The sequence below is a fragment of the Macrobrachium rosenbergii genome, chromosome 1, assembly GCF_040412425.1.
Source record: "Macrobrachium rosenbergii isolate ZJJX-2024 chromosome 1, ASM4041242v1, whole genome shotgun sequence".
NCBI classification, from domain to species: Eukaryota; Metazoa; Arthropoda; class Malacostraca; order Decapoda; family Palaemonidae; genus Macrobrachium; species Macrobrachium rosenbergii.
The window spans coordinates 41,769,939-41,786,037 of NC_089741.1; the positions used below are offsets into that span (position 1 = coordinate 41,769,939).

The following is a 16,099-nucleotide window of genomic DNA, read 5'->3' on the forward strand; positions in this document are numbered from 1 at the left end:
TTTACATGGTAAGAGAATGGGGCCCGCTTTATTTACCAAATACAGAATGGAAGGCAGGTCTTCAAAATGAAACAATGTTGGTAAGGATGACGTCATAATGCACATTTTATAAATACATATACAAGTTTCCAATACGCTGGAAACTGGTGGTACCATATTGGCATTAAAATAAGAGAATGTCACGACGCTAAGTCACAAGTCTTGAGACGTTACGTACCCTATTTTGAAGATCTGATCTAAGTAAGTTCATTTTGCTGGACCATCATAATTATATAAAAATGCAAAAACTGAATATTACAGATGAGAAAATCACCTTCGTTTAGCTAGACCGTGATATATATTCCTAAAACAACGGAAGAAATTAAACGTTCCAGATGAGAATAGTAACTTCATTTTGCTAGACCATCATAAATATTTAAAAAAAACGGCAAAAATTAAACGTTACAGCTGAGAAAATCAACTTTATTTCGCTAGACCATCAGAAATATCTTAAAAAAAAAACTTTACAGATGAGAATCACCACTTCCAGGAAAACTTGTACTTTGTATACAAGAGGCAACAGGCGTCGAAAGACCGTTAGTTCAGCATCCATCGATCAGCTGATAAACCACAACATCCTCAGGAGAACTACTGCTGCCTGTTGAGGAATTTGCTGCCTCTGTCTGCGACGTGTCCGTGCGTCACTTGTAAATTCAGCTGGTGCTCAGAATACAGCCTCAAATTCCTTGAAAGAGGAGAGAATAATGTAGATTTTTCTTCCCTAAGTTCTGACCGATCTGTCAGACTGCTGGTCTGCTCTGGGACCAGAAGAAACGCAGCCTGGGCAGAGGGCTAGCCCAAGTCCGTCTCGTTCTTATTCAAAGGTTTCCCGAAACTAGAGGCAGCCCTGACATGCTTTCTCTTCTGTGTTTCCAGGTAAAACACAAAGTAACTGTTGACGTTCACTAGCCCTCATTGGTGTTTTGTGCTGCCAGATGCACTCTAGCCTAGCTCTTTGCTCTGTAAGGTAGCCTAGACTACCTTAACCCTCGGTGCAGTATAGCCTAAGCTGAACCACTGCCTTTAGTAAGGTAATTTGTAGGGTAACTGAAGACCACTGCTGCTGCGGCCTGGTTCCTGCATCCCACTTACCAGAATTTTTACTGCTTTTTGTTTGGTCTATATTTTTGTTTATGTTTGATATGCTATTTAATGTTTTTGGTTTGTTTTTACATTCATTGTCAAGAGGCTGACACTAAACACAGTGCCCATTTTGCAAGTAAACTAGTAGTTACCAAACCAGTGGGCCATGGTAGTAGTCTCCAGTTTCAGCATTTGTAGAATGTTGGAGCATTAGTGCAGCAGGTCAAGAACTCATTCAACTCGGTAATTTATTTCTACAGAAGAGTTCCACATGTAGATATTGTTTATTAATTTAATTTTTCTTACAGAACAATATAGAAAGGGTTACAGATGATGCAGTACAGATGAGATCACGAGAAATTTACCAAAATAATTTGGGAAATTTACTGTCGTTTATGGTTTTACATTAATCCCCGAGGGGCTGGTACTACACATGGTGTCCTAGAGAGCTTTTCTGCATAAAAAAAAGTAAACAAAAGACAGTGAATTTCTCATATTTAGGTAAATTTTTCAAGTTATCTCACCTGTACTGCATCTTGTACACCCTTTTCTATATCATGCAGTAAAAAATTTCATTAATAAACAATATTTCTGTGTAGAGCTCTTCCTTAGAATTCAAGTTTATAGGCTAGTGTAGGCTACCTGTAGACAGCAGAAAATTATCTTATTTATTCAATTAACTGACGACAGTATTTTACTCGTCTAATTATGGCAAAAAGTATTAGGCTTTGTGTTATAATCTAATTGAAATATACTCCAAGTGGAATGTAAAAATATTAAGTACCATATAGGAGGAAATTTACTGAAAGTTTCAGGTTTCTGAAGAATTTTAAGTGAATTTATTTTGCTTGTGCATAAAAGTAGAACTAACTTGACACAAATCAGGAAAAGTAAAATTTTTTTTTTTTTTTTTTTGAAAACAACTTAGTTCAGTTGTTCCAGATTATGTAGGCTATGCTAGACAAATCTTAGCTGACACCAATGCTTACTCAGTGCAAATGTAATGCTTGTATAGGACATACAGTACTTCACATTATATTTACTCAAACATGCCATGAAATTAGGGCTATCTGAGAATAGTACTCTCTTAGTCATATCACATGGCAATGACCATTTTTGGATAGTCTATTTGGTGGCCTAGTTGCCATGAAATTTGTCAAAAAATCATATTTTGAATTATACTCATATACATGTCTTGTAAGTGACTAAAGTATTAGATATTGGTGTATAGGTGCTTTACAATTTTTATTTCCAGGGACTGAATGACTGAACCATGGCAACAGGGAACAGTGAGCAGTGGCGGGAATGGGTCTCCCTGAGTGGAGTATTAGACCAGTTGCCCCAACACTTTCAGCAGGGAGTTGATACAGCTAATCTGGAGATTACTTGTATTGCAAGCTTACCGAAACACCTAATCTTAGGCACTAATGTTGGCCTGGTGTACTTGGCACACCTGCCAACACCCAGCCTGATGAGGCTAAAATGTGAGGTAAGCTATATTTATATATATATATGTGGTACAGTACTTAATCGTAAAAATCAAATTATCATGGGAGATATAACTTGTTTCAGCAGAGAAAAGAACCTGAAAGAATAAAAGTATGTGTCATGCTTAGATTGTAAATATAGACATCGATACATTTACGTTAGTTTCCCCTGTAAAACATTTTAGTGCAAAGATAATGTAAATGCGGGTGTTATATAGTTACAAACTATTTTGGCAATTTGTACTTAAACTGGCACCCATAATATAGAAATAGTGTGAATGGAGTACACTTTATCCATTTTGGACCTCAATTAGAATGTAAAAATTCCTGGATTAACATTATGCAGTGAAGCCTGTGACAGGAAGCACTGTTATTGCATCGGCAGCTGCAGAACATATCACAGCAAAAGAAAAATATTGATAAATTATAATTTACACAGTGAAGTTCATTTTTCTTTGCCTAAATTGTCATAATCTCTTGCGAAGTTCAGTTCCCTTTCTTAGTCTTTAAGGCATATAAGGAAGTGAAAGTGTGTACATGTTGGGATTTCTGCACTGATGGAATTTTGATAGTTTTGAACTTAGATTGCCCTTAAGCAGCCCACTTTAAACACAAATAAGGGTTCTTTGTAGTTGACCTTTGGCTTCCAGGTGCTCTGCTTTCCTTTTATCTTTTACTTTTCCTCTGTTTCCTGTGTACCCTTTCCTCGGTCAGTCCAACTAAATCGACTTTCTCTTGGCCCAGTTTTCACTTCACCTCATCTAGGAACAAATCCTTTTTGGCCCCAGTTTGTAAAGATGATGTCACATGAAAATGTTTTTGGCATCTCTTAGCAAAAGGCAGCCGAACTTTTGAACAAGTAGCCAATAACTGATTGAATGATTTCCTAAAAATGGCATAAAAAAGTAGCCTAAAATGGTAACAGAAATTGAGTTATCTATGCTAAGTTCTTGCCGTGATGTTATCACTATAAGGCACATACACAGCTTCAGTTGTACACAGATATGAAAAATGGTAGCACAGTATTTGATACTTCGTAAAAAGTTTGGTGGCAAGATGCAAAATGATGCATATACACAAGTTCTCTTGTGACACAACTTGAAGTGATTAGGAATCACTTGTGTTTAATGAATCAGTAAATATCAATATTTAAAACTCCAGTATGCCAAATCATATATATCAGATTTTATTTTATTCATTTTTTTTTTTTTTTTTTCCCTCTAGAATCCTCTGTCACCAATAACCAAAGTTGAGACTGTAAGTACAGTGGATGAAATGATCGCAGCTGGGTCTCTGGAGGGTACCATTACTATATTCCAGCTTCCACGAGTGCCTAGCAGACCAGCATCTACTTCATCAGGTGATGTGATTTGCATTTTATATGTCAGAAATATTTAGATATGTTACAAAAGCCATTTTGAGCAGAAATATTTAGATATGTAAAGCTTGTTAACAGTTTTGAATATCTAGTTTGATGGGTTTTTGGTATGACTGTTAAAGATAATTGAGAAAAAAATAAACTAGTTCAAATTCGGTAATTTGCCGATTAGAAAGTGTCCCATTAACCACTGGTTTTCAAGTAATTTACAGTACTGTACCTTACTTGAGAGCAAGACCCCCTTGATGATGGTCACATGAGATTTTTGTATGTTGCATGAGCATATTTTTTCCAGTAAAAAAAAGCAACTACAGTGCCAAATGTTTTTCCCCTTACTGAAGATATCTTAAAATTTACATCTAATACCATATGCGTTATGTTGATTTTTGTTTGTTGTTTTTGTATAAGGAATTACATTTCTCACTGAATTCACAATCTTGTTTCCTTCACATTAAGAATGATAATTTCAGTCAAAAGAAACTTAAGAACTGCATCCTTATGTACAGTAAGTTTTGACATTCATTTTTGTTTTTCTGTTGCTTGTTCCAGATCCACGGGACTTTAGAGGCATGATTGTGCCTGAACCTGTCATAAAGCGCTTCACTGTTGGGAACTGTCACCGTTCAAGAATAACAAGCTTGACGTGGAGCCGTAACGGGATGCTACTCTTCTGTGGGGATGCCCAAGGCATAGTTTCTCAAATAGACATTAATTACCAAACAATGGAGTGCACACCCAAGGAACTGCTGAAGGAGAGCAACACCATCATACAGCTGTCTTACACCAATAAGCTTCTGGCTATTGCCACTCTGGAAAGAACAGTAATATATAATCTGAGTGACTGTTCGTTACGACAGGTTGGCAAGAAGCCACGTAAGCAGGGAATGTTTGGGTGTCTGTGGTCACCTCCAGCACAACTGGCTAGTAGTGTGCTCTATGCTGCAAGACCTGGTATGAGAGTGTGGTCTTCCAATAATGAAGGTGAAGTTCAGCAGACTCACATTATCAAAGACCTACCAGGTGATGGGCAGATCCACTTGCTTGAACCACTCTCTGAGAAACCAAGAAAAGGAGAATATTATTCTTTTGGAATTCTCAGCACCATTAAATCTTACTTGGTTGCATATAACCCACACTGGCTGTTAATAGCAGATTTAGAACACTCTAAAATCTGTAATTACTCAGGTCAGTTAGGTCGTATTATTGATATAGCTGTTTCAGAACAAGAGATATATATTCTTGATGGGTCACGGCATATTACCTGCCTAAGCATAGAGCCTCCAGATATTGGAGAAAGGAAACCAGTCATACCAGGTCCTAGTGCCTTTCTGGAGTCTGAGAATTTAAAAGAGCTCAAGTCTCGCATAGTTTCACAGGGCTCTGATATACTTGGTCAGATAGCTCGTATCGGGAGTACAGTAGCAGCTAAAGTCACAGAACATGCGAAGCCCACCATTGTGTCTGGGCAGAATATAACAAGCCTGTACCACGATACTGAAGTTAAGCCAAGTGAGGAAAATCCTATGAGTAAATCATTCCATAAATCCCCAACATTCACCAATATATCTGATGGCAGAGAACATGGTCATCAAAGATCATCTTCATCAGGTCTTATTTCGGATCCACAGCAGAGGTCTTATTCTCCAGGTTTAATCCCTCCCAGGATGGTTCAGTCTGTTAGTAATTTTTTACCATCAATCCTTCCAACGCCATCCCTTGTGAAGACATTTGGATTAACACCACCTGTGGATAATGTAACAGTGCCTGTAAGTACATGCAGTACTTTTGCTGAGTTTTATTGCAAGGGTTTGAGTATACACAATATTCAATAATTTAATGTTTTTTATATTGCAATGGCATTGAGAAAACCAATCCTCATATATTCCAAACTTGAAGGAGATTGGCAGCAGCTACGACATTTTTCTAGATCTCAACGTTTTTCCGTAATGTATCTGGAATTCACTCTGTCTACATTGTTTCTACAGTACTTCATTTTTCATATGTAGTTAACAGAACCTTTTGTCAGGAAGATAATAATAATACAGTAAACCCCCCGTATTCGCGTTCTCATGATTCGCGGACTCTCGCATTCGCAGGTTTCTCTGTGGAACATATTTAGCCATTAGCCATCATTCGCGGAAAATTCACCCATTCGCGGTATTTTTCACTGAGAAATATTCACTAATTACTGTATTTTCATATAATTTTCATGAACAAATGCACTTTTCATGATAAAACTATTAAAATACTCAGGCATATGCATTTTTACAGGGTTTTTCTGTGTTTAAACTATCAAAATGGGCAATTCTAAGTGTTTTTAGAGGGGTTTTGAGTATTCGCGGATTTTAGCTATTTGCGGGGGGGGGGGGGGGACGCAATCCCCACAAATACGGGGGTTCACTGTAGTAGATTAAGGTGCCAACCAAGCTAACCACAATTTGATAAAGCGCACTTTCAGGTTAGTAGACAAATTCCTCCCCTCTTAGATGGATTTGCTCTACTTGATGTTTTAATCCATATGGACCGGGGATTTAATGATGTTTGTTAACTAGTTACATGTGATTCCCTAGTTACCTTTACATCCACGGAAATTTTATGAAACTGGTTTCCTTGATATGCAGTGCCTATATTGCATTGCTTTCAGATAAATTTTAAGTTTATTAATCTTCATATTACTTATGGGGAGGTTGGTCCTTAACTAGTGGGTCTTTATTATATGGCATTGGGTCTTCTTTATTATATGGCATTTATAAGTGTTCAAGTCTGACATCAGAAATTTTCGGATGATGTTTTGTTTTATTTTACAGTTTTTCAGTTCCTTTTTTTTTTATCTAGTGTATATGACTTTGTTATCAGTTGTATCCAAGAGTTAGTTTTGTTGGTAAATGATTGAGTACTATAACTATTTTTATCATGATGGATAGTAAATATCTTTTGTTTTTATATTTAATAATAGTTTACTGTATTAATGAAATTTATTGTGTTTATTTCAGAATAAACTACCACAGCAACCAGAGTTTGAAGAAGTGGTTACAAGTGCCCAAATAGTAGCACAAGAGGGCAGTGACCTGGAACCATTAGTAATGCGGGACAAAATCAAGAAAAAAACAAAGAAAAAGCATGGTAGGCCTCAAAGGGTATTGCTTCTCTAAATCTGTTGCTAGAGATACAGTAGTATTTGAAGGAATATGGGTAATTGCATCATTTTGTGCATTTATCAAAAACTTAATGGGTATGTAATTTTAAAATATATACAGGCAGTCCCCGGTTTACGACGGGTCCGGCTTATGACGTTCCGAGGTTACGACGCTTTTCAAATATATTCATCAGAAATTATTTCCCGGTTTACGACGCATGTTCCAGGGTTACGACGCGTCGTACGCTGATCCGATGGAAGAAATATGGCTCCAAAATGGCAGAATAATCAAAATTTGGAGGTTTTTTGATGAAAAACTCAATAAAAATGCAGTTTACATCATTTTCAATACACCCAAAGCATTAAAAGTAAGGTTTTCTTAGGAATTTTTACGATTTTCGGTTTACGTCGCGGCATAAAAACGGAACCCCCTTCGTAAACCGGGGACTGCCTGTAATACTTTTTATACTATGTTTCTGAATGCTTATGTTATTGCTCCTCTAACAGGGCAAAGTTATTGCTGAAAGGAGGCAACATGGATCTGAAAACAGATGCAAATTTATGATTAGCTTTTTTCTCATTGAGTTTGGTGTTGTGGGACAGTATTTGGATTTCTTATCTTGATTAATATTTTGAAGCCCCACAGTGGATGTCAAAACAGAAGAAAGTAAAAAATTTATATAAAATTTTATAAACTGTAAGTTCATAATTTTGTTAGTAAGTTCATAATTTTCTTATAGTTTTTGTAAGATGATGGATGGTGTCTATCTCCGTTTATTTGCCTAACAAAGGATAGTTCAGAGTTTCAAATAATGATATTGCATTTATTATATTTGTTAGTGATAATGATATTAGTTTACTTATTTTACTGATGCAAATACGCATTGTACTAAAGTATGTGTGGGTAGAATGGATAGTCGCTAAAATCAATCACTTGAGAGAAATAACACGGCAAGTACCGGTAAAATTACATTTCATGTTGGTGACAAACACACAAATTATATATATATGTCTGACATTGAGTCGAGTCCACTTGTCACTAATAAACATGGTCATTAGCCTAAGTGAAAATTGGAATTATTAAAGAATTATAATAATCCAAAACTGCTTCAGAGAGTTTAGTGTAGATTAGTATCCTGGTAAATCAGACATTTAAACTTGAGGACCGTCATGGGACACAAACAGGCTTATATATGAATTAATGGTTTGTATGGAAAAAATTTGTTGTGAGCTATAAAAATTTTTTTTTGTCATTTTGACTAAGCTGTGTTCTTTTTACTCGTGTTTTAGCATAGCTATTTTAAGAGTCCTGAGCAGTATTCTCAGTGATTTGGAGTTTGTCTTTCAGAAACATCATCTCCAATGAATGTGGATACCAACACTAAGCACAAACATGGTGATTTAAATGTACTGAACAGCAATGTCTCGACATCCTCTTCCCCATCCTGTGCCACTCCCCAGAGCTCTACCTCTACAGAGAAGAGCAGCCCTGGAAATGAACTTTTAGAGGAAGTTAGCAGGCAGTTGAATTACAAAACAGACGAGGGTTTTCTGTCAGACAGATCAGATGTAGCAGATGAGGGAGGTTATGGTACAAAAGGAGAGCATTGTCAGTTTGAGGGTATCAGTGACTTTGATCCACAGAATGTTGACACAAGGACTTATGAAGACTTTAAAAGTGATATAGAGAAAAAGGAAAGTTTACTAGCAGAAATTCTTGATCTCAGTTGTTTGAAAATGGACCATGACGCCAAGTCCCTGGACGAGAAAAAAAGTGATGATGCAAGTCATGTCACATTTGATAGAGAACACAGTTTGGAGAGTACGGGGTGTTCAACACCGAGTACTCTGAAAGAACAGAGCCCTTTGCCTGATAGTGCCTCTAATGACTTTTTAGAACAATATTATCGTAACAATGCCACTTTTACATCGTCTGAAAGTGTTGCAGAGACAGCCTCTGAAAAGAAAGAAAGTTCAAATGAGAGTAACTCAGGCAATTGTTCTTTGGCAAGTAACGATGGGTGTGAACGTCTGGGAAGCAATTTCAGTGAAGATCGTTTGAGCTGCCTAAGCTATGGCCCTCCCTCAGGCAGCAGTTTAGTTTCCCTGCCAGGCAACAGAATACCGTCCACTGAGGGGCAAGATCCGTACCTGAACGAATCCAGTGCTATGTTTATTGTGACCGACTCTTCAGAGATTGCTGACATTAGTTGGTCGTATTCTTTGGCACATGATTCTCATCAGTATGACCAAGAGGAAATGCCTGGTGGCTGGGTCAAGCATAAACTTCCAAGTAATGTGATAAGTTTTAGTGTATCTGAAAAAATGGTAGCATTTCTGGACAGTTACGGTTGTCTCTTCTGTAAACAAACCAGCTCAGATAGTAGCTGGAAAAAATATAAATTGGCAGCCAGAGCTACTCACATAGCACAGTCCCCAAGTGGGTCTGTTATGTGGGTTCTGTATGGAACAAATGCTTACACAGTTCAGATACCAAGCTTAGATGCCTTACCAACAGCAAAAATGACTCTTGCAGCAAGAAATGTATTGCAGTTAAGTGTAGATGAAGAACTTACATGGTATATCAGAGGAGATTACCAGGTATGTTTTGGGTAATTAATTATTTCCTCATAACTTTTTCGATAAAAATTTCAAAAGGTGCACTTGCAAAAATAAGTTGAAATGAATCTTAAAATGTTCAGGTTCTAGAGTTATCATTAGGAGACATATTAAAACTTGCAGGTATTGCTGATTTTTCATCATATGTTCTTCCATAAGTGTATATTTTGTTTAATGAAATGACAATTTCTATCAGGTGTGTGTGTTACCAACTGCGGGAGGCAAAGGACCAAGCACTGTATCTTGTGAGGACTTCCGATTAATCAAAGTTGTCAGTTATGCAAAAGTAGTTTGGGGTCTCACTGACAAAGGGCAGGTTGTATTCAGGTATGTAGAACATTTATCCTACTTTTCCTTAGTTTTTAAATCCTTCAATGCAGCTATCATGATGATGCAATAATATTCTCTTCTTAGTATGTGATACAGTATTTTGATATCTTAGTACAGTACAGGCAGTCCCCGGTTATCGGCGGGGGTTCTGTTAATGGCGGCGTGATGATTACCAAAAATTGGCGCTGCTGTCAAGCATGAATCAGCAGAGATAACTGTCAATTGGCGACAAAAATACAGTTATCATCGTTGCTAGACAAACGCCGTAAAACCATATCGCTGATAAACGGGGACTGCCTGTACTGTAATACTTTACCATGGTAAGAAATAAACACCAGTCATAAAATAGAGTGACCCTAATACCCATCTTTATGTTAGGAAAAATATTAATTTATAATAGATGTGAAAATGGAAATGAAATAATGACACACAATTGTTAAGGCTTAAATAGTTGGTATAGTAGTAGCACACGCAACAGATTTATACCCCAAAGATTATAAGTACTCGACGCAAAAATAAGTACAGGAGATGCAGTACCCTTGTACTGTATTTTATTTTATATCACGCACAACAGAAAATATACAGTGTGTGTATCTGTTAATGTTAAACATAATCAAGATGGCTTAATAATAAAGCCTGATATCCTTGGACTCAAAAACCCAGTCACACCAAAAACATCCTCTGGGATTAAAACATACCCACTGAATAAAATAAGTCCTGAGAGATATATCTGCTATACTTTGTGTAACTGGGCAATCCAAACATGGTTTTGCTCTCATTCATCCCAGAATACCATTAAGTAGCTAGTGCTACTCTTCAAAGTGAGTCTTATCATAGCCACCTGTGCATGCACAGTTAAGGATACTCCTAATCACATGATGTTGCAGATTTGTATGTTGAGAAAAATACAAATTTGTTTAATTTTTCATTTTTTTGTGTTTTGGAAGTGTCGGTTTTCATTACGTTATCTTCAGTTTAACAGTTATTGCATTGATTTACAACATCTAGGGTAAGTTTGTTTGTGCAAAAACTTTGATTTGAATTTCTTATCTTGTGCAGCTGAAAAAGGATTGAAGATTTCTATCACATATACGATGTTCTTTTGTCCACAGAATTGGTATGAGTTTGATCTCCCAGATTGGTCATGCTTGGGGTATGATGAAGACATCTTGTGCCTCCCTGAAAGATGTGGCACTGGGACCAGGACACTGGGGCTGGATTGTCGATGCAGATGGAAACATCTTTTTCCGTCTGGGAGTTTGTGCAGAATATCCTCAAGGGCGAGATTTAAAATGGTGGCAGGTAATTAAAGCTTATTTTGTTGAGGAGCTTATTATCATGAAATGAAGCCGTGTCTGATCATTACGTCATATTTGTAGATTATAAGCATGCCTGAAGGATTTGTTCTCAAATTAGAGGCTGAGATTGGAACAAGTTAAGTTGAGGAAGTTGGATAGCTAGGTAGAAAGAGGCTTGTTGGATGGCTGAAAAGTAGAAGGCATTAAAGCCATGTAGCTTGGGTGACAGGGATAGTGCAATCCCATAAATACCATTCCCCTGAAGTTTAGGAGGTAATAGTAGTTTATTTATAATACCTCTAAGCAAAGCACTTTGTTTGGAATTCTTGACTTTGTGAAAGTTTATAAAATATCAGCATGTTTAGATAGGCTGGAGCTTTAAATTTTTATGCAGTGGATGTGCATAGTGTGTATAATTTGCTTCTAAATTATAATTTATGTTGTTTTTTGTAGGTGACTACGAGTGATTACATGGTGGAACAAGGTTCAGAAGATCCAAGTAATGTAATGCTAAGAGCTTCTCATGAGGGATTGTGGTTGACAGAGACTGGATCAAACTGTGCATTCCTCCATGAAAATGAATGGCAAGGTTTGTTAATTTATACTATATTTATTTTGAATATTTTTTACCCTAGTTTTTAGTATTTAGATTAGTAAGCCTTCATGTATTGAAACATGAGAGTTTAAGATATTCAAAATTTAGATCACATATCTATGATGTTTGCCAGCTTAGAAATGAACACCTTACTACTGACCATTCATAAACATAAAATTTTGTCACTGGAAAGTTTCTGATTGCAACCACGTTTGTCTCATGTGGACTGAAGAGGAGCACAGTACCAGCTGACACCAGTGTATCACTGTATCTTGAATCTCACTTCCCCCTTTCCAAACCACAGCATTCAGTTCCTGTGACTCTGACCAAAGCAGGGCGATTACTTCCTTACCATCTTCATGATAATAGACTGCTAAGTTGGATAGTAATAATAATATACTGTGATGATAATCATAATGACGTCTAAGCTCTGGCTGCAGTGGCAACCTTAATAAACATTCATTTTAGTCATAATGACTGTTGCTGTTGTAACAGCCTTGGTGAACTGTTTGGTTAATTTTTGATGCAAGTGCAATCTGTGATCAGTCTTAAATTCTGACATGTAATGTTTGGTTTTTACATTATTTTGAAATACTGTACACTATTTATAGACTGAAATTTATTGTGCTGTAATGTTAGTGAAAATGTTTAGCTTTGTGTTACTGTTTTGGAATAAAAATTACTGATACCATCTCTTACATTGTCAAAGTTCAGTTTAATTTTTTTCAAATTCAGGCCATGTATGGAATACATTCAGCAGTGATACATGGTCAACAATCTGTGCTGAAGGTATCTACATTGACCATGGTGCTATAAGTTGTCTATCTCCTGATGGAAAGCTCTTCGTTGTAAATCCCAACACCAAAAGCTCAGTGGTAAGTAGGGGCAAATCTTACTTGAGAGTTTTAGTAGATTTCCCTCAAGCCTGTAGAAATATTTGGTTAAATGTCAGTAGCCAAAAACCCTTGATTCAGACTAACTAATATTTCTTAGAGACTTCCATAAAGGGGATTAAATGCTGAAGTTTCTCATTTTTTGTATTGACATAAGAATGATAAGAGTCTTGTAGCAGCATATTTTATATCTTCCAAGCTAATGAGGATTTTTACTTTGTTCTTTAGTAAATGACTCAGTGTGTACTGCTTTAGAGGAGAAATTTATGTTCATACCCAATGAAGAGCATTCATTTTTCTTTCAAAATTGTTTAATGAAGCAAGATGTTACCATTATGTTAAGAGAGAGAGGAGATTAGTTTTGTTTTAAAAATAATTTTGTGCAAGAAATCAATTTGAGATAAATCTGCAAGAGCCTCTTTAAAAAACTCGTAGATACGATGTACTGAAATATAAATACCATAGCCCTTTCATTAATAAAACTGGCCATTATTGCTTCACCTATTTTTCCCTGTGCTTAGATTAAAGTTTTTTTTATTTACACCACAGTTTCTTATAAATTCAGTATTCTGGCTACAAATTCTTTGCATCATGTTGAATATCATTGTAAATGAATTAAATATACTATAATTTCATTCCCAGTCACAACCAAAATAGGTTTGTTATGCACCTAGTTTCAGTTTTCCAAATCTTGTACTCTCCTGTCCCTGGGACTTTTGATATGAAACTGGGAAACTGTTAGGCTCTTTGTAGTGGTTAATGATGGTAAAATAACTTTATTATTGTTGCATAAATTGACTCGTGAAATCTTAGCCATATTATATAGCTTAAGAGAAAATTTACATAAAGTAAGCTTCATATGGTTTTTTTTACTCAATACTTTTTTTCTGGATACATAATAAACAATCATTTTGGACCTTTACTTTTCAGCCTTTAGAACTTGTAAATAATGAATGCATAGCTAGTGTAAGCCAGCGTCCTGAAGCCATGTGGGTGGTAACAGCTACTGGTGATATATACATAAGAGTTGGGTTGTCTGCAAAGTCGCTGTTAGGGACACGATGGGAACAGCTCGACTTGCACCAGATCAGTAAGTTAATAATATATACAGTATATATTTTGACGTTCTTATTCACTTAAGTTTTGACATGTCAGATTCTGGAAAGAAATCACTGAGATTCAGAAGTTATAGGACGCAGTTTATTTAATATTAGCTGGTATTGTAATGCTAGTGCCATGTAATTACTATTATTATTCAAAAGGAGCAAAAATTTATAGACCAAGGCAAACAGGTCATCAGCAAGCTTTCACATAACAGAAAACTAACATATGAAAGAGAGAAGGAAATGATGGAGAGAAGGAAATAAATAAATGTAAGTTAACAAACACAAATTTCCATATACCAGTCCAGTGAAATTGGGAATACCCCAGTACAGTACTACAGCCTATCCTAAACTAATGAGCATCAGCAATAGAATGAAAGGAAAGAAAGACTTTTGGTATTGGCCAGTATGTCAGTGTGGCACTTCAAGTAGACCTGGCTGAGGATGGCCAAACAGTGTATTGTACAGTGAGTTTGAATCATAATGGTGATCGACATGAAAAATGAAAAGACCCCTTTGATTAGTTACGTGAAAAGATAGATTCCAGGAGGCTGTTGACATCCAAACAGAACAATATTTCACAATGGTAGAAAAATATCTGAATCATGTGACAGTAATGTCAAATTTTAATTTCCAGGTGATGTCCATCTGTGCCATCTGTCATGTGGCACAGAGGTTGTCTGGGGAGTAGATACTCGTGGGGGTGTGTACATGCGTCAGGGCCCCCTTACTCCTCCCCCTCTTGAATCTCTACCACCAGCCTGGATCCAGGTTGATGCAACGCCTCTAAAAGGAAATGCAATATTTACAAAGGTATTGTACATTCAAGATTTGTTGGGTGTGCTTTGGCTTTAATTGTATATGAATTGACATTATAGTGTAATATCTCACTACGGAAAATGGAAGAGACATAAAAATTAGATATTTGTGCTTGTTAAGAATGAATCTTTTGGCAGTGTGATTAATTTTAATTATTGCAGTAATGCTAATTTGCATGTCATTACGGTCATTAAAATTATATTTTTGTATATTCCAAGTATTTTTTAGATGATTTTTTTCAGGTATATGTGGGGATGAAAACACACATGGTGTGGGGACTTGATTCTAGTCATCGTGTTTATGTGAGAGAGGCTATATTTCCAGAGATACCAATTGGAATTTCATGGGTTTTAGTTCCAGGACTATTGGCTCTTCAGTTATCCATTAGGTATGCTACTTATCATGCAAATTTTTCAGTGGATAAAGTTAAAATATCTAACAATGGAGTATTAGGAAACACGAGCTTAATCTTGACTGCATGAGAAAATATTGTTCATCTGTCTGAATGCCTAGAAATATTCATCTAATGCTTTCCTTCTGGACATACAGTATTATCTCCATAAATTTAGAGGCTTCATAATATTTCACAAGTCGTATTTCTTAATTGTATTCTGTAGCTAATCTTGAGATAGTTACCAATGATGTGTGTAAATTTCATTCATTTTAGCACTGCACAAATTGTATTTTAGATTGATTATCTTAGGCTCAAATCTGTTTCTGTCGTGGTCTTGACTTTTGACAGTAAGGCAGATTACAGTATGCAGTATGTACCTTGGCTCCCAGCTAATACTGTCATTAGTAAGGCGTTTTATTAATAATAAATCCGTAACATAAACATAAAGTACTGGCTTTTCATCTTGTCGTGAAATGCTTTTGACAAACCTTTGTACTGTACTTACAGAACATTTGCTGGTTGAGTTTTTTTCCATCTTAGTTAAGTGCCATGATTTGACCAGTATTTATATATTGCTTATTTTTTTTTTCCAGTGAAAATGAAGTTTATGCATTGACGATTAATGGTGAAATTTTCAAGCGCACTGGAGTGACAGAAATCAACTACATTGGGGACACATGGGATAAGATACCTGGAAATCTTACTAAAATTTCAGGTAATAGTTTCATTTTTAATTTATTTTTTGGTTAAATACAGTTAATGTGAAACATGGTTATAGAAATTTTACAATAATAGTGAACTTAACTGTATCTTATCCTCTTGTTCTACATCATCAAGTTTCCAGAAATACTTGACATTTTACAGTTTTAATGAAAAGCATTTTAAAAGGATTATTACCATGTCAGAGTTTGTTGATAATTCTCCC

General features: G+C 36.1%; 2 protein-coding genes across 2 annotated transcripts in view; one reads left to right on the forward strand and one right to left on the reverse strand.

Annotated features, from left to right (window-relative positions):
* The window catches only part of GPHR (golgi pH regulator), a 139,981-nt gene that overhangs the window by 17,378 nt on the left and 106,504 nt on the right, over positions 1–16,099 (reverse strand). The window lies entirely within an intron of this gene.
* The window catches only part of LOC136825463 (tectonin beta-propeller repeat-containing protein 2), a 17,027-nt gene continuing 1,472 nt past the window's right edge, over positions 545–16,099 (forward strand). The window contains exons 1-14 of the mRNA XM_067081975.1: positions 545–915; positions 2,378–2,611; positions 3,834–3,969; positions 4,537–5,753; positions 6,981–7,110; positions 8,472–9,724; positions 9,939–10,069; positions 11,185–11,374; positions 11,824–11,959; positions 12,701–12,840; positions 13,789–13,948; positions 14,599–14,774; positions 15,023–15,168; positions 15,768–15,889. Coding sequence (XP_066938076.1) covers positions 2,396–2,611; positions 3,834–3,969; positions 4,537–5,753; positions 6,981–7,110; positions 8,472–9,724; positions 9,939–10,069; positions 11,185–11,374; positions 11,824–11,959; positions 12,701–12,840; positions 13,789–13,948; positions 14,599–14,774; positions 15,023–15,168; positions 15,768–15,889 — 4,153 coding nt within the window. The 5' untranslated portion in view covers positions 545–915; positions 2,378–2,395. The remainder of the gene's footprint in view (positions 916–2,377; positions 2,612–3,833; positions 3,970–4,536; positions 5,754–6,980; positions 7,111–8,471; positions 9,725–9,938; positions 10,070–11,184; positions 11,375–11,823; positions 11,960–12,700; positions 12,841–13,788; positions 13,949–14,598; positions 14,775–15,022; positions 15,169–15,767; positions 15,890–16,099) is intronic.